The sequence below is a fragment of the Asterias rubens genome, unplaced genomic scaffold (genome assembly GCF_902459465.1).
Source record: "Asterias rubens unplaced genomic scaffold, eAstRub1.3, whole genome shotgun sequence".
In the NCBI taxonomy this organism is placed as follows: domain Eukaryota; kingdom Metazoa; phylum Echinodermata; class Asteroidea; order Forcipulatida; family Asteriidae; genus Asterias; species Asterias rubens.
This window is the reverse complement of record NW_022985708.1, coordinates 183,765-203,333: the sequence shown is the minus strand read 5'-3', so window position 1 is coordinate 203,333 and position 19,569 is coordinate 183,765. Positions and strand designations below refer to the sequence as shown.

General features: G+C 43.0%; 1 protein-coding gene across 1 annotated transcript; it reads right to left on the bottom strand.

The window, feature by feature from the left end:
- Positions 1 to 450: 450 nt before the first annotated feature.
- Positions 451 to 17,101, bottom strand: LOC117305906. Its single transcript, XM_033790795.1, has 3 exons — positions 16,853 to 17,101; positions 1,097 to 1,333; positions 451 to 756 (listed from the first exon to the last, which is right to left on the bottom strand). Exons 2-3 carry the CDS (start codon positions 1,306 to 1,308, stop codon positions 585 to 587), a joined length of 384 nt encoding a protein of 127 aa, XP_033646686.1. The 5' UTR covers positions 1,309 to 1,333; positions 16,853 to 17,101; the 3' UTR covers positions 451 to 584.
- Between the last annotated feature and the right edge of the window lie 2,468 nt (positions 17,102 to 19,569).

Genomic DNA, 19,569 nt, shown 5'->3' with positions numbered 1-19,569 from the left:
TTTAGTTTGTTTCAGTTTGTTTACTGCAGTATACATGTGTGGGTGGGGGGGGGGGGTGGGCGGGGGCGACACAACAGAGCATAATCCTTTGATATTCATTATGCATTCATTTCAGCATGCATTTATTGTTACTTGGTTTGCACACTAGAATACTATTCGACTGAACTCGTCCAATATAACTAGCCATGGCTACCACTACATTTTCAAATAAAAATGTAACAACGTATTTTTCAAATTTGACATCATGGTGAGGTCTATGACTATTAAATATTAACAAACACATGTACGTTTTTTTTATTGTAAAATACAAATTCTGTTTTATTTTTCCTACTCGTCCATGAGTGCATCACAAAATTGAATTTGACATGGCGTTCCCTCAAATAGATTCAAATAACTTTGAATGTAAAATATTTTGTAAAAAAAAAAAAAAAAAAAAAATGCAAAGGCCTCTTTTGTAAAACGCTTGACCGTTCAGACTCATTTTTGAAAGACTATCATCATATTTACATTGTAAAGTGTATATTTACTCCTAAACCATGTAAAAGTGTTACTGACATCCAGTTATGTGTTATTATATTGTAAATCTACATGTCATCAAGGTCAGGAAATCTAAACCCTTCATAGTTGCCTCCTTCATCGGGGAAAGTCGTTCTGGTTATCTCCATTATGCATGCTGGGAGGGGCACTCTGCTGTGTCTTCCAAGGTAACCATAACACCACCTGATCACCTGCGGATAAGACACATGTCTGTACTTTCTGTGAAATAAAAAATAATACCGTTCTGTTTTACAATCAACAAATTGTATATCATTTGTCCATTTGTTACGTTGAATTGACCAATGTACTAGCCAGTATCAGTGTTACCAGGATAAGTGGGACTGACGAAATGGGCTCAAACAAGGAATAATGGGCTTATCAAGAGAGTCGCCTTTATTGTGGGGGTGGGAAAAGTGTCCTGATACATGTTCATGTATGTACCGGTTCTCATAAAATAGATTATCTGAATATAACAACCAGGTTGTGTGCTTCTATTTCGGTTCAAAAATCTTACAGAAAAAAAAGTTGAAATTTATAAACATTGAAAATTAACTCTTACCGTGGAAGGTCACCTTCAACAGCTCTAGCCCCATACTGTTGTCGGTACGCATAGTACGCTGTCTCTAGTGTTCCGGGGTTCAGACATGTAGCCGAATACCAGGGATGGTCTGTAAAACATCTGAAACCCTCAGTGTCGACTCCAGTATGAACGATTTTCTCCTGTATGGCTGCAATCTCTTTACAGCAAATGCAGTTATGAACGAACTCCATCACCACACATTTACCACAGGAACACCTTCAATTCAAAAAGCAAGACAATTAATAAGTCAGACATTTTTAAGAGAACTGTGGCATGGAATTTAACTCGACATTCATGTACACAACTCAATTTCACCTGGTTGACATCATTACAAATTAGACACTAACAGTCACAGAAAACTACTCACAGACAAAGGTGTCTTTGCATTGTATGATTGTGTAGATAGACGAGCGAGTAAGGCCTAAGAGCCAAATGACCTGGTATACACCGTACATGGGTACGTGTTTTGCTGTCATCAATATCAGCAAAAGCCTACATTCACCGGCTATGTTTTTTTAAGTAAAATCAGTGAACTATACTACATGTGTACGTCAATGATTCAGAAATTAAAATTACCAGTCGGTATTGTTCAATCGTTCGTTATACTCAGACTCCAATAAAAACAAACAAGACACAAATTTTTGAATTACTGCCACAGTCTGAAACCAACTGATTTTATTTGTGCCGGATACCGAATTGGGCAAACCGGACACAAGAAAAACAAGCGGGGTACACCTGACCCCTAACCAGGATGCACTTGCACCCGAACCTGGGTTCAATTTGACCCAAAAATACAAAACAAACCAGGATGCACTTGCACCCAAACCTGGGTTCCATTTGACCCAAAAATTAGCTGCATATGTCAGCCACAAACCCAATATAATTTGTGTAGGCCTACACCAGATCAACTTTACTGTGTTTTGTAGAAATTATTAATTTGTTTAATTACACAGAGTACAGGATAGAGTTGCGCTTCCACCGATGAAACCTCAGTCGGAATCATGGCCTCATGAAACTTTCGAACGCCATGGCACAATACCAAAACCAATTAACAAATCCATTGTGTTTATAATAATTATTACATGTTGTTAAATAAACGCCAAAATCGGGGTAAATGGCTGTCTGAACCCTTCCAATTATGCCAATGCAGCAACTTGAAAAAACAGCCAATAAGAACATTGCCAAATAACAGGTGGAGTAAGTGGGATGGCGGTGGGAAAATTATTCATATCTTACCACATTGAAAGACTGTGACGAAGTGACAGATAAAATAATAAGCCCGCCAAAACAAAAAATCCTGATGGGGGGAATCACCATGATTGGTTAAAACAAAAGTAAATGTAATACACTGATTTGCTACATTGTTAAATTGCAACACAGCATGACCCAGAAACCCAGCAAGTGATTTTTTGCAAACTATGCCATGGATGCACAGGGAAAAAACAATTAAATATTGCTTGTAAGAAAAACGCTGTGGGTATGCCCGGAACAGACTGTGTACAATGAAGGTTACGCTGAGTATAAGGCCTTTTATCCTTAGGGTGATAAAAGGAATTATACTCAGACTCCTGTAGTGTTTTGTTATCAGTCCGGAGACAATTAAGGAAGGCCTGACACCTTGTTTTTGGGTCGCTCACTGATACGTTACTCTGCTGACAGATTTATTCACCATCCGAAGAAAACCTATTACAAACATAGATCCATAAATCTAATTAATTATCATGCATGTAACGACTAATATTTAAGATTACTTTTCCACAAGTAACCTTCCACCTCAGTTACACTAAACAAGTCTACATAACACTTAATTATAGGCCGGATACATATCCATACAACGTGAACTTCAGATCATGTGCTGTATATTGATCAACCATTGTTACCCAGTTTCACCCAAATTAACCCTCTAAATTTCTACTCACCAACCGATCCGTTCCTCTATTTATTGGCAATCAAACTGGCTCCATGAGCGGGTCTCTCCAACTTCTTCCTCCACCCCGAATGTTGGATTTTACCCTCTCATCATTGTCATACGTGACACTCATTTAGAGACCAACAACGAAAAAGGACGCAACAAATAGACCCCTCCGCCTAAACCGGCTAAAATTACTACGCTACACACTGATTAATTACCAAACTCACCTATAATGAGCTGAATATTGAAAATAGCATAGTGAATATTTGTAATAATGGGTACAATTACATTACATACAAGAATAAAGACGAGATTGAGACCCAAATTCTTTCTCAGATAAAATAATCCAAAAAGTTATGCCTTTTTACATCCTTGACATTTGTATCCGTGCGACTACCGTTTAAGTACAATGGCGCCCTCTATCGTTTACTAAAGTCATTCAACAAACTTTTTATCACCGTAATTAACGAAATGCCCATGGGTATCATAAAATATTGATTCATCACATTCTCCCCTACTAGTTCGATCAACTCCTGAGGATCGATTGAATGATTCAGCATCACATGAGGATAAAAATGTTCCCCTTAATCTTACAAATAAGCGAATCATACTAATCACCAAAATACAATATGTATACCATCTTTCTCGCACCAACCCATATTTGCTTTATAGAACAGAGAAAATATTTGAACAAAAGTTACATGTATTTAACCAAACTTTTTGTTTTTCTTTAAACCTACAAGAAAACACAATTAGCATATTATCATCTGACATTAATTATGCCCATATGCGAGATTCAAAGTACTTTGTTATCTGACGAAGCGTTTTCTCATACAGTGCCATTCCCGAAGTGTTCAGGTGGACCCCATCAAGGTTATACCGAGAGTTCTTTAACCCTCTGTGCTCCCACAACCACCATTGGTCTTCCACAAAGGTCGACTGCTGAATAAGATCATTAAATCTCTCTGCTCGATCATTAAATTCTTCGAGTGAGACCTGACCACCCCGTAAACCTCCTGTCCTAGGGAGTACTGGCAGAAACACTATTACCTCTGGGTTAATACCCCTCTTGGGTAACTCATACACAAAGTCACAGAGTGAAGAATGCACTTGGTTTGGATTAACATTTTTAGAACACAAATCATTTGTACCCAAGTCAATAATTAAAACTAAAGGATTTGCCTGCCGTAAATATTCATAATACTTCCTCGGCCTTGCCCGAATCCTACTTAAAGTGAGACCGCCCTCACCAATACATGTAACAGGAACTACCTTACTCTGTAACTCAATTTTAAACTGAGAACCTCGCTTCCTTTTCAAGCGTTTAACAAAACTGTGCCCAAAAAGGACAAAACTCATTTTCCGTTTAAGAACACAATACTACAAAAGGGGGAGGAAGCCCTATCAACCCACTCCTTTACCACTTAATCAATTACAAATTTACACAATTTCCTAACACCCATGTCAGTCCACTGGTAGCCAGAATACCCAGTGGTGCCCTACAGTAAGGTGTGCCATTGCGGAAACTGGATGCCCCAAGTCTTTCCAGCAAGACAACTCCCTGACCTTCTGCAATCACTGAGAACCCCCGCCACCAGAGTAAAGACAAATCACTTAATAGCTGAACAGGGCAATCTGAATGGATTGCTGTGTTTACCCCTTGTAGTTCGTTGAGAACTTCTTAGGTGCTCAGATGCAGGGCAATGTAAACTTGGGGGCTCCCCTACTTCTACATTGCTCACGCCCTGTAAATCTTGAACCAGAGACTGATCCCCTGAAGGCTCAGTGTGTAGGACCTCCCAATCTGAATCTCCATCAGACTCATCACTCTCATTTTCTGTGTCACTTTCTGCAAAGGGATCTAACCGCAAGAGTTTTCTATTAACTACTCTTTCTGGGCCCCCCTTCAAGGGACGGATACGAAATACATCGCTATGCTCATTTATCCAAACGACCACATATGGGTCTCTTTCAAACTTGTCAGCCAGTTTGTGGCGTCCCTTGAATGCGCATTTTCTGAGTAGAACATGGGACCCAATCTCAATAGGTTTGCTAGGTTTTACTTTCCTATCATAAGTAGCCTTGTTGTGATTGCAGCTTTTTGCTACTCGTTCCTTTACTAACTCACTAGCTCTAGAGAGCAAAGAAGATTGTTCTCTGACAAAATCTTGATCCCAATCGTTATCAGTTCTCCCCAACATCTGGTCTAGAGGTATCAATGGTTCCCTACCAAACATAAGCAAATACGGCGCTACTCCAGTGGTGCAATGCGGAGTAGCATTATACACAAATACAAGGTGCTGTAAAAGGTCAGGCCACCTCCGCCTATCCCGCTCATCCATGGACTTAATGAGTCCAAACAGAGTCCGGTTGAAGCGCTCTGTTTGAACGTTCCCCTCGGGGTGGTAAGGAGTTGTTCTGGTCTTTTTCATGCCGTACAATGCACACAATTCCCTCACAACTTCCCCTTCAAAATTCCGACCCTGGTCGCTGTGCAAACGACAAGGTATTCCATATTTGGAAAACCACTGATTCCTCAAGACTTTGGCAACAGTTACTGCATGTTGATCCTTACACGGATATGCCTGTACAAATTTTGTATAGATGTCGGTCATGACCAGAACATCCTCATAGCCTCCTGCCCCTCGATCAATTTTGACAAAATCTATGGCTAGCACTTCGAGTGGTCGAAATGCTAAAAGGTGCCGCATTGGCACTTTTGCTTGAGGCTCTGACGCCTTAGAGATTACACATTGTTCACAATGACCGATATGCCGACGCACTGAACCAGCCATTTTGGGCCAAAACACCCGCCGCCTCAGGAGGGCACACGTTCTCACAACACCTTGATGCCCCCACCCATCATGACAACCCTCTAACACCCTCTGTTGTAAACTTGTGGGCATCAGTACTTGATCTAGTTCACCATGCAATGGGTCCATGACACGACGATGTAAAACACCATCCTTTTCTATGAACCTGGGCCACTGCCACAACCACGATTTGATTTCTACTGGCTCCTCCCTTTCAGCCTGAAAAACTTCATTCGGTTTCCAACCTTGATCCCAACGTTCCCAGATACACTTCAGCACTGGATCAGCCCTTTGTAGGGCAGACAGCTGCTCTGGTGTCCACGATGGGAAAATACCTGATTGACACTTAACCTGTGGAGGTCCAGCCTTTGTATCATGAGAAGTTAATACCTTATGTACCTCTATATGTTGCAATGGAACCACTGTGGAGTGGACCTTACATTGCAGTATTTCCTCAACTTCCCCTGTTAGTGAGTGACTTGGGTTGCGACTTAGTGCATCCGCTACACGATTACTAGCCCCTGATCTAAATTTCACATCAAAGGTAAAAGCTGCAAGTTGTGCTATCCAGCGCATTTCACATGCGCCCAACTTAGCTGTCTGTAGATAAGATAAGGGGTTATTATCTGTTAGCACTGTAAATGGTACCCCAAGGAGATAATCTCTAAATTTATCAACCACAGCCCATTTTAGGGACAAAAGCTCCAACTTAAAAGAACTAAAATCGGGGTACCTAGCTTCAGCCCCCCTCAGCCCCCGACTAGCAAATGCAACTGGATGTCTCTTGCCTTCCTTGTCGCACTGAGCTAAACAAGCTCCTAAACCCTGCAAGGAGGCATCTATCTCCAACACAAATGGCCTAGAAAAATCTGGATATGCAAGCACTGGTGCTTGCGTCAAGGTCTGCTTTAATGTATCAAAGGCCACCTGTGCCTCAGAACTCCAACAAAATGGCGAAGGTTTGGATCTCGAATTTCCCTTAGCCAGTGAGGGCACTAAAGCATGCAAGGGTGCGGCAATTTTTGAAAAGCCGGGTACAAAGCGCCGGTAATAACCGGCCAGACCAAGAAATGACCGCAATTGTGCCCCTGTCTTAGGTATTGGCCAATCCTCAATTCTCTTAATCTTGTCATTGTCTACTGCAACACCCTCTGGCCCTACCACATGTCCTAAGTAAGACACATGCCTACGAAATAACTTGCACTTTGCACCCTTGATCTTAAGTCCAAAATCTGCCAATCTAGTGAAGACTCTGTCAAGCCTATCTATGTGTTCCTGTACCGTAGAGGAATATACCAGGATGTCATCTAAATAGATTAAAAGCTCTGATAAATTCAAGTCACCAAGGCACATCTCCATCACTCTCTGAAAGGTTCCAGGGGCATTTACCAGCCCGAACGGCATTCTCGTATATTCGAACAGCCCAAAAGGTACTCTGAATGCAGTTTTACTTATTGATTCTGAGTCCATTACAACCTGATGGTATCCATGGGCTAAATCTAATGAAGAAAAGTACCTTGCACCCTGGAGCGCCTCCAGCGACTCCTCGATACGAGGCAATGGAAATGAGTCTCGTACTGTTTTGGCATTAAGCCTCCTATAATCAACACAAATCCTTAGCGACCCATCCTTCTTTTGGACCAATACAATGGGGCTGGCATAGGGGCTTTTACTCTTTTGTATGATACCTTGATCAAGAAACTTCTGGAGTAATTCCCTAACTTCTCTAAAATGTTGCGGCGGAATTCGTCTGTAAGGCTGGCTAATTGATTTATCATCAGTAGTGTCAATCTTGTGGGGAACCTTATCACAAAGTCCTAAATCCAACGAATTCTGCGAGAACACCTTATCATGTTTCTGAATTAATTGCACAATTTTGTCCTGGTCTTCCTTACACAAATCAGCGCATAAATCAAGACTTAATCCATAAGGAAGTTGGTACTCTGACCCATCCTCAAACACATACAACTCTCTTGCCCGTGACTCTACAGCATCCCCCATCTCAATGTCTAACTCATTGGAATCGACACCAGGGGCTCCCTCAGTACGACCAGTGTCTAAATATTCCCCAGACTCTGACAGACAATGATTCACTACAACATGAACACAATCCACACCCGTCTCAAGTGCAACATTTGTCTTTGAGGATACCTCAGTCACGTAAGCAAGCTTTGTGTGTGGGGACAATTCAATCACCCGCATCCCTACATTCGCTACCAACACATTTACAGTTCTACCACTAACTACTGTACACAGATCGTAAACGCGGCAATTTCCATCTATGTTACTGGTTTGACCTCCACTATCTGCACAGCTAGATAGACCCTCAACAAGGACAGTTTGCCCGTCAAGGCTACTTTGATTAGCCTGAACATAGCAGGTTATACTACGCACTTCCCTAGGCAACAAATGTACTGGATTTCTACCTGTACGAGCACCCAGTGGGTCCCGTACACACTTATTTGCCCCATGTGACCCCTCAACTACTGGGTTTTTAGTCAGACTATACCAATTAATGGCCATTGTCCATGCATCTGCATCTTTTTGTTCTAAATCAACCTCTATATCCTTCAGCTTATGAAGGACATTGCAACCCAACAATACTGGAAAACTTTTATGATTCCCTGCCTCACCCTTAGGAAATTCTTTGACCACCAAAAAATGTGCATCAATAGTCTGGTTATGTACCATCAGTGGGGCATGTATGTACCCCTCAATTTGTACCTCACTATTCCCTGCCCCAAACACACGCAGGTAAGTACCTAGAGTTTTGACTCCACTCAATTTCCCTGCAAGGTGATCCCTATAAAAAGAGGCGCTAATCAGAGAAGTCTCTGCCCCGGTATCGAGGATACATTCCACTGGCACTCCAGCCAAAGCAATATGAGCCTTGGGGCTCTCTTTTACTAGACTGGTTAGTATGTCTTCATAAGACTTCTCTGTTACACTTCCAACTGGTGAGGCCTTTCCAGATTGTTCCTCTGTCACTCGGCCTACAGTGGCAGAGAAGTCTGGTTTCCCGACCCTGTGTTTTGTGCATCTCCCATAGCCTGCCCTTGCCCCCCATTCGCTTTTTCGTGAGCCATACGAAGTTTACACTCATGCTTCATGTGACCTGGGCGTTTACAATAAAAACAGCGAATCGGGGGCCTGTCCTGCCGCCTTCCTGAGCCTTCATACATGCCCTGGCTAGTTACCGTCCCACTTTGTTTCACCACTGCTTGCATAAGCGTAGTTATCTGTTCCTGCTGTTTGCAAAGAGTTTCTTGCTGTGTTTGCATACATTTAAGAATCTCTTGTTGTTGTTGCAACACTGTTTGCAACTGTGTGTCCCCTTGGGACTTGTTAACTACTTGGTTAATGCTAACATTAGCATCAGCCACTGGCTCGTCACTATTCAGATCATTTTCTGTACCTAGGTGATGCAAGTGCACACTTGCACCACGTCGAGAACCCCGAGGGTACTCCTCTAGATCTCTGAACAACTCGCGAGCTGAATCCCTCATTTCGGTAAAATCCTGATCCGGTTCAGCCAACTCTAAGCGCCTCAGCTCAAGCCTGACACCTTGATTCCTTGCGCCCGCCACAAACTGCCCAATCAAAACCCTATCTCTCAAACCCTTCAATGCATCTTTCTCTGTTTCTGTAGCAACCTCTAAAATCCGATCATGCATTCGCATGAGCGAGCGGGAAAAATCCATAAGGGATTCGTCTTCCCTTTGCCGTCTTTCAAAAAGGGCCTTCTGAAGGGCCTGTACTGACTCCTCTGCCCCAAACTGACGCCGAAGGAGTTTTTTTAGCGCTGCATAGTCACCCGTTACATTCTCATTGTGGCATTTGATCTCATCGCGAGCAACACCCGCGAGGTGGTGGACAACCACTTTAGCCCTATCTACCTCAGGGATACGACATTGTTGCAGATAAACCTCTGCATCTTCAAGCCATTCAATAATGGTCGGATCTCCCGGTTTACTAGGCCTACCATAGTATTTACCCAACTTCAAGGGCCTCTGAATGACATTCTTCGGTTTATCTTGCCGAAGTGCCTCGGTCAGCCCTGCGACCAAGCGCGTCACAACATCAGCCTCTGGTACGGCCATTGTGAGTCAAGAAATTATGATTCAGTTATTGAAGGCTAACCAATTTGTACAATCAAAATTAAGTCATAAACACCTAAACCCAGGTAAATTTGCTTCAACAGGACCGGTTGGTTTTCACTAGGAATAAAACTAACACCTATACATTATCAGGTAAAATTTACTGACTAACAAACTATATATAGGCCTATCTAAATCCTACCAACAATGTGCGAATTGAATCGCATAATCCCACCTCACTGCTGATCAACCAGTTCAGTCCAGTTCAGTTCAGAGTCATTAGATTTCACATGTACATGCACATGTAAAGGTTGAGTTCGTAGCTCCAAAAGGGTCCAACAGCACTACCGCCACCGGGCTTCTCCACTTGCACTGCCACAGGCTATTCCAGTCGCTGTCCTCCACTTGGATCCTCACTCCCTCTTCAGAACTCGGCCAATGCCCTCAATGTACTGGACGACAACCAGCAAAGCAGCAGATTAAAGCAACCCCATCCGTGTTACCAAATTTGTAGTGTTTTGTTATCAGTCCGGAGACAATTAAGGAAGGCCTGACACCTTGTTTTTGGGTCGCTCACTGATACGTTACTCTGCTGACAGATTTATTCACCATCCGAAGAAAACCTATTACAAACATAGATCCATAAATCTAATTAATTATCATGCATGTAACGACTAATATTTAAGATTACTTTTCCACAAGTAACCTTCCACCTCAGTTACACTAAACAAGTCTACATAACACTTAATTATAGGCCGGATACATATCCATACAACGTGAACTTCAGATCATGTGCTGTATATTGATCAACCATTGTTACCCAGTTTCACCCAAATTAACCCTCTAAATTTCTACTCACCAACCGATCCGTTCCTCTATTTATTGGCAATCAAACTGGCTCCATGAGCGGGTCTCTCCAACTTCTTCCTCCACCCCGAATGTTGGATTTTACCCTCTCATCATTGTCATACGTGACACTCATTTAGAGACCAACAACGAAAAAGGACGCAACAAATAGACCCCTCCGCCTAAACCGGCTAAAATTACTACGCTACACACTGATTAATTACCAAACTCACCTATAATGAGCTGAATATTGAAAATAGCATAGTGAATATTTGTAATAATGGGTACAATTACATTACATACAAGAATAAAGACGAGATTGAGACCCAAATTCTTTCTCAGATAAAATAATCCAAAAAGTTATGCCTTTTTACATCCTTGACATTTGTATCCGTGCGACTACCGTTTAAGTACAATGGCGCCCTCTATCGTTTACCAAAGTCATTCAACAAACTTTTTATCACCGTAATTAACGAAATGCCCATGGGTATCATAAAATATTGATTCATCACACTCCAATAAAAACAAACAAGACAAAAATATTTGAATTACTGCCACAGTCTGAAACCAACTGATTTTATTTGTGCCGGATACCGAATTGGGCAAACCGGACACAAGAAAAACAAGCGGGGTACACCTGACCCCTAACCAGGATGCACTTGCACCCGAACCTGGGTTCAATTTGACCCAAAAATACAAAACAAACCAGGATGCACTTGCACCCAAACCTGGGTTCCATTTGACCCAAAAATTAGCTGCATATGTCAGCCACAAACCCAATATAATTTGTGTAGGCCTACACCAGATCAACTTTACTGTGTTTTGTAGAAATTATTAATTTGTTTAATTACACAGAGTACAGGATAGAGTTGCGCTTCCACCGATGAAACCTCAGTCGGAATCATGGCCTCATGAAACTTTCGAAAGCCATGGCAACAATACCAAAACCAATTAACAAATCCATTGTGTTTATAATAATTATTACATGTTGTTAAATAAACGCCAAAATCGGGGTAAATGGCTGTCTGAACCCTTCCAATTATGCCACACGCGCCAAGCGCGCCCACCGAGAGAGAGAGAGACGGAGAAGGGAGGGGGAGAGACAACCAAACACCCCCATATAAATTATAGGCTACTGAGTCACAACATGCACATCATATCAGGATACCCTCTGCCTACATCATGTTTGAAACAATGAATGCTCGCAAATTACTTCGGAACAATTGATTCCCAAGGGAAGATAAATGCACACCATCGTATGAAAAAAGGCTTACCTCAGACCAAATAAATTGGGGGTGATGAACACAAAGAGCCTGCACTGCTTTGCATTGAGACGCTGCCCAACGATTAATCGTTCGGCGTTTACGTTCCAGCGCCGATTGAGAACGCGCGCCCATGTAAAAAACACGAGGCAGCATATCTGACCAAACAATAGTCGAAGTTGGGTACGCCCAGGCACAATCACGGAGCATCACTGCAATTTGCTGCCGCAGTGCAAACTCATCAATAGTTACGAGGTCATTGGTACCTAAATGAAAAATCAACAAATCTGGGGGAGGTGCCCGTTTTCGGAGGTCATTAAGCAGGTAATCATAATTAGCCATCCCAGCCCCACCTTTGCCTTTCCAATAAACCCGGGCTGGAATCCCGAACGGACCTTCAGCTCGACGCACCAAGGAGTCCCCAACAATCCAAACTGAACCTACGAAATAAAATTAAGTGAAATTGAATCCCGGCCCAAAAATGCATGAAATAACAAACAAGCTAACATGAAAATGGTACCCCCACCCGGACAATCAGCAGCCCGATTGCAGATTGCAAGTAGGGATCGGGCGAATGTAAGACAAAAATGCATTGGAACGCCACCGGCCCATAGCACGGATATTGTCATGAGAGACCCCGAGAGCGGCTGCGGACGATGCAGCACCGATGCGGAACGAGTGCCCCCGAATTTGTTGTCCGCCTAGGCCAGCAAAGAAAACTGCCTTACGTAACACCGAATTGAACTGGTACCGAGTCAATGGACTGCTATCAAAGTGACAGAAAAACGGCCCGGGATACTCGGGACGGATAGCAATAAAATCCAAGAACCCTTGAACGGGGCATAGTGATTTAGAACTAGTAGTGACAAGACGAATGCGCTGTGGAAAACCATGTTGATTATTTTTTGACTGCCGAAAGGTTAAGCCAACAAACTGATCATGTGACCCCGGTTTCGAAAATTGCACATCCCCGAAAACTAGTACGGACTCCTGTACCCGGGAATTGGAAACCACTGCAAACTCGCCTACGCGTAAAAAACCGAAAAAGGCACCCAGGAAAACTGCCTTGAACATGGTACTTTCAAATTGAGACACGCAAATGTGAGGAAGTGAATCAATTAGCTGCTGAAGAATTGGCAACGAAATTGGCACCCGATTATCCACTAAACCGCAGCCGCGGCGAGAACCCTCAATCAATTTAGAAACAAGAAAATCTTTCGTAGGATCTGACATCCCATGCAACTTATAAAAATAGCCCACGCCCGAAACATAGTTAGCAATCGTAGCTGGGGCAAGGCCACGCAAGGAAAGCCACGCAACAAAACGACGCACCTCTACCGCCGAAGCAGGCGGCCCTACTGTATCAAGGGATAGTTGCCGAAATCGGCAAAAAGCATTCCACCCCGTAGCATAAGCTTTGTGTGAGTTGGGCGCAATGGATGCTGCCAATAGACGGCTCATCTCATCAGCTACCAAGGAAGAGGTAGAGCAGGGAGCGGTGTCATTACAGCGTCTGCCAATGGGGCTGCCACACGAAAACGACTCATCTGGAAACGAGATAAAGCATCCGCAATCTCATTAAATTTCCCAGGGACGTGAACCGCTCGAAATGATATGTTAAACTCGAGGCAGAGCAGGACAAATTGACGCACAACAACCATGATACGCTTACACGGCGAGGATTTCTTATTAATAATGTGCACAACAGCGAAATTGTCGGTGTTAAACACAACTTTCCTGCCGGCAAGTAGCGGGGCCCAACATTTCAATGCAACGAAAAGCGGGAAAAGCTCAAGGAAAGCGATGGATGGAGGCTGCTGCAAAATACATGGGGGCCAATGACCTTGAACCCACTTGCCTTGGAAATATGCCCCAAAACCAACACTAGCAGCGGCATCAGTGAACAATTGCAAAGTATCGTTCGACTGCCAAGCATGGTCTGCAAACACAGAAACCCCGTTAAAATGCGCCAAGAATTCAAGCCAGGCAAGCAAATCCAGCTTGGCCCCTTGTGAAATCCGAACCATGTGATGGGGGCGAGAAAGCCCTTGTGTTAATGCAATTAAGCGGCGAACAAAAGACCCCGCCCCGTAGGAATTGCCCTGCAAATAAAATTAAGGGAGCCTACAATTGACTGAACCCCAACGAGGGAAATCTTACGTTTACCCAACAAGCCCCTAATCTGACATACTAAAGCATCAACCTTTTCTTGTGGCACCCTAATTTGACGCGCAACTGAATCAATCACAAGGCCTAAGAACGAAATCGACTGCACTGGGCCAACTGTCTTCTCCTCAGCTAAAGGGACACCAAGCTCAGCGCAAACCGCCTTAAAGGCCTCAAGCAAAACTGAACAAGAGCTTGAAGATGACCCCACGAAAAGGAAGTCATCAAGATAATGGGTTAAAAAGGAGGACCCAGAAAAACGTTTAACTTGAAACTCTAAAAATGAGCTAAATTTCTCAAATAATGAACATGAAATACTACAGCCCATGGGAAGACACTTGTCATAATAAAACATCCCGCCATAAGTAAAACCTAACAATTCATAATCAACTGGGGCAACCGGTAGCAACCTAAACGCCGATTTAATGTCGGCCTTTGCCAACCATGCACCGTGACCCCCCTTGATAGTCAGCTGAACAGCTTTGTCGAATGAAGCATAATGCACTGAACAAAGATCCCTGCTAATAAAATCATTAATGGATTGACCAGCGGGAAAAGATAAGTGATGGATGAGGCGGAACGTGTTGGGCTCGCGCTTAGGTACTAAGCCAATGGGGGAACATTGCAAGGAAGCCAAAGGACGAGACACAAATGGCCCCGCTATCCTACCTAACGCAATTTCTGTTGCAAGTTTACGCACAACAACCGCGGGCTGAGCCGCAGCAGAAGTGAGGCACACAGAATCGCGCGCCCCCCTAGGGCCAGTATAACCCAACGAAAAACCGTTAGCAAACCCATTACGTAAGACCTCAACATCAGAATCCAAGGGGTAAGAACACAGCCAACAATCCAAAACTGAAAAATTAATTGGCGTTTGAAGAGCGAAAAGACCCAGTACCGGTCCCACTAGCGCCATTGACATTGGCACGATTTAGATTGACTGAGTAATGCTTTTGCATAGCCATTGGATCAGCAAGCTTTTGCGCTGGCAAAGCCGGGAGTTTGTGTGGCAGCGCCGGCGGGGCCGATGCAGCAGTAGCAGGGGAACTAACCCAGCGCGCCTGACCCGCCATCCTACAACGAGTTGCACCATGGCCGGGGCGCTGACACTTAGAACAACTATGCAAAAATTTGCAAACACGGAAATGACAGCCTTGCGTGCCGTTGTACGCAAAACAAAGTCCCGTGCGCACCTTGGAAGAGGAGGGTTGAGGAACGGTTAACACATTGCCACTCGAAAATTGACTAGCTGCAGTAACACCCACCGCTGCCACGGTTAGCCAAAGCTCGGTATCAAGCTTGCCCCAAAAGCGCATGGGGTCTGCCTCCCCACGCAAGCAAAATTGTTCATCGTAGCGCTTCCAACCTTGCCCAGGAAATTGAACTGCAGCCATGTGGATAATTTCGCAGTATTTGAGCAGCTCCCCGCAGCGATTGGGGTGTTTCACCAGAAAAATCGCCATAAAGTTGTGAAAAGCGGACTGCCATTCCTCAAATGTGTCCAATTTCTTGCGTGATCCTTCCGGTTTGCGCACAACTAAATTCCCCCCAACAATTGCCAATGACAAGTTAGCAGTAGTATCCCCCGCCTTAGCGAAAACTGAAGCACTAGAATCATTTAGGAGGAGAGACATATCAATGTACATACCCTGCCAAATTTTTTCTTTGAGCGCCATTGACACTTGAAAACCCAAAGGTGTTCCGACGTCAACTTGTGGAAGAACTGGTGGCCTACAAACCTGCCCAAGAACACCGAGGCCTAACCCACTATTATCAGTACAACTATTCCCACCCCTAGGCACATCAATACAACTAGTACTACTAGTAATAATAGGCCTATTAGTATTACCATAACTACTATCATGATTATTAAATGCATGTGAGGTGGAACAAGGGGCCGCAACCTGACCGGAATCACCGGTGTACTCACCACCCGTCGGCAGGGGCCGAGTCCCGGCAGTCGAGTTGCTGAAAACCGGAGGGGCGACCACCGCCTCGCCACGCTGCAAACCGTTGAACGTGACTGTTTCATCCCTTACAGTAGAAGCATAGGTTGCCCCGGTGTTTGCCGGCGGTATAATAGCCTGATGCTGGATCCCTGGTGGCGAAATTATTGGCGGCGGGCCTTGACTTGATAGCGGTCGAGGGGAAGACGAAGCCGTGCCGGTATTGAGAGTGATCAAGGCCGGCTGTGCAGATGATGCCCTCACCTTAGCCTTCCGTTTCCCTTGGCCTTTCTTATTCACAGCCGCCGACTGCATCGTGGAACGTCTGTCCATTGGATAGGCGCCTTCCTCATCGACATCGTCAAACCGAGCCGGACGCCGTCTAACTCGAGGCATGATTTCCGTATGCTGGCCAAAGTTGTTATCCCAAATAACTGGAAAAATTTCTATTCCGTATTAAATACTCCTTCTGGAGCGAAAATATTATGAACAATCTCCTGCACTGCTTGAAAGCTTTATCCCAAAACGAAACTGGAAAAATTGACCTTGAAAGCTAAATCAAAGACTAAAATTCCTTCATCAAAAAATTATTCATATCTTACCACATTGAAAGACTGTGACGAAGTGACAGATAAAATAATAAGCCCGCCAAAACAAAAAATCCTGATGGGGGGAATCACAAATTAAAATTACCAGTCGGTATTGTTCAATCGTTCGTTGTTGGCAGCTTGGTCATTCCCATCTTGTTCTTCATCGGGGTCGGCGTCGTCAGCAGCAGCAGCGTCACCTTGCTGTTGGCGTGGTCTTGCCAGTGGCTCGAATCTATATGGTTCAGCCCCACGAACCACCTCATCCTCATCGTCTGGCTCAACGTCATCGCTGTCTCCCGATCCCCCTGAGGTACTTTCAGATCCTTCACTGGAACCATCAGAATCTACACTGATTTCTTCTCAAAATTCGTCACCGGAGTTTTCAGAGTCTGACATGTTTACTTCGTCGAAGAAAGAATCAGCGGACAATAAATGAAATAATGCACGCGCACATTACATGTGGGGCTTGCGTAGCGTGCGTGAGTTGTATGGGTACCAGACTTAGTCAGTCTCCTTTATGACGTCACAGCCATTGCGCAACAACCAATCGTGACCTCTGCATTTTCAGAATCGCGACGCGCGGGCTTTTTAAAAATTCCTTTTTTTAATCTTTTTACAATTTCGAAAAATTATCTTTGTATACTTATATATTGTGTTTGATACATCAGCAACTAGATTTTGAAAGTGGATTGAATGGAAACTTCTCATTTTCCACGCACTTTAAAAGTGAACAAGTATCTTGCAAATTGTACTGATGGGAAATGGAGCTCAACAAACCTTATGAGAAGTTTTGTAATGCAGTCTAGTCCCAATGATGGGTTCTTTTTATTCTTAGCTGGACATTGTGTACTAAACATACAACACAATCCTTCCAAGCTACATAGCTTTGATTATTTGATAAGGAAAGGTATACTTGCAAAGTGTGTCTGACCAAAATCACCAAGGGCATAAATCCTAGGGATAATGGGAGGGGGGGATGGCCCATAGGATCATTCCCTGCCTCAGATTTAGCCAAGTGGTGAAAACATTTTGTCGATTATTGTACAAATTTATAAAAGGTTAAGCACATAATGATGGGAATACTTTGTCTCAAAATGTGTGCACTCTTACCATATCCTAGGTCTTCCTAGACAAACAAAAATGATGCATACATTTTTCAGATCGGCATACCAAAATTTCAGAATCATTCCCCGACCCCCTTTTCATAACAGATTATGCCACTGACAAATACATTGTACTGAGAGACTGAGCTCATGCTACAAACCTAATGAGAAGTTTGGTATTGAAGTCCAATGTTTTTTGTTTTTTTCTTAGCTGGACATTGTGTACCTAACATACCACACAATCCTTCCAAGCTATTTTGTAAGGAAACTAATCCTTGCAAATTGTACCTGCCCAACAATAGCCCAACACCCTGTACTGAGAGACTGAGTTTAGACTACACACCTAATGAGAAGTTTGGTAATGAAGTCCAATAAAGTTTTTTTTTTAATTCTTAGCTATAGTTTTGACTATTTTGTTAAGAAAAACTAACTTTTCAATTTGTCTCTGACCAACAGTACACTCCTCATGGACTGAAAAATACCTTGTACTGAGAGACTGAGCTCATGCTACAAACCTAATGAGAAGTTTAGTATTGACGTCCATTAAATTTTTTTTCGGAATTCTTAGCTGGACTTTGTGTACCTAACATACTACACAACCCTTCCTAGCTATAGTTTAGACTATTTTGTTAAGAAAAACTAACTTTTCAATTTGTCTCTGACCAACAGTACGCTCCTCATGGACTGAAAAATACATTGGACTGAGAGACTGAGCTCATGATACAAACCTAATGAGAAGTTTGGTATTGAAGTCCAATAAAGTTGTTTTTATAATTCTTAGCTGGACATTGTGTACCTAACATACTACACAACCCTTCCTAGCTATAGTTTTGACCATTTTTTAAGGAAACTAATCCTTGCAAATTGTATCTGCCCAACAATAGCCCAACACACTTTAATGAAGACTGAGTTTAGACTACACACCTAATGAGAAGTTTGGTAATGAAGTCCAAAAAAGTTTTTGTTTAATTCTTAGCTGGAAATTGTGTACCTAACATACCACACAACCCTTCCTAGCTATAGTTTTGACTATTTTGATAAGAAAAACTAACTTTTCAATTTGTCTCTGACCAACAGTTCTAAGAAAAAATAACTTTTCAATTTGTCTCTGACCAACAGTGCACTCCTCATGGACTGAAAAATACATTGTACTGAGAGACTGAGCTCATGCTACAAACCTAATGAGAAGTTTGGTATTGAAGTCAAATAATGGTTTTTGGTTTTTTTCTTAGCTGGACATTGTGTACCTAACATACCACACAACCCTTCCTAGCTATAGTTTTGACCATTTTTTAAGGAAACTAATCTTTACAAATTGTATCTGCCCAACAATAGCCCAACACACTGTACTGAAGACTGAGTTAAGACTGAGTTTAAAAAGCTATGATTTCATGAGAATAAACAATCTGTACTGAATGCCATAAAACTGCTGTCCAATTTTCCAAGCTCCTCTAGAGGCCCATGAATAATGTAATTAGTGGTTGCTTTTCAGGTATAGAGTAAGCTTGTTTGTGTGAATCATTTAATTTACCTTTTTTACTTTCTATACAAATCAACATGCATTCAGTGATGAATGTGTACAATATGAACTAGAAGAGTATGTGCCTTCCCCATTGAAAAAGCCATTTGCATGGCTTATGGTCAACATTTTGACATAGTATTTTTTCACTTTCTTTAAAATCATTTTCATTTGAAATAATTCTATGGAACATAACGC

What these genes read in the sequence shown, in the direction of transcription:
- LOC117305906 (XM_033790795.1), bottom strand. Translation starts at nt 1,308, where the DNA reads ATGGAGTTCGTTCATAACTGCATTTGCTGTAAAGAGATTGCAGCCATA. An exon ending in GTTGAAGGTGACCTTCCACG is followed by an intron (nt 757 to 1,096) that starts GTAAGAGTTAAT and finishes TTTATTTCACAG; the next exon opens with AAAGTACAGACATGTGTCTT.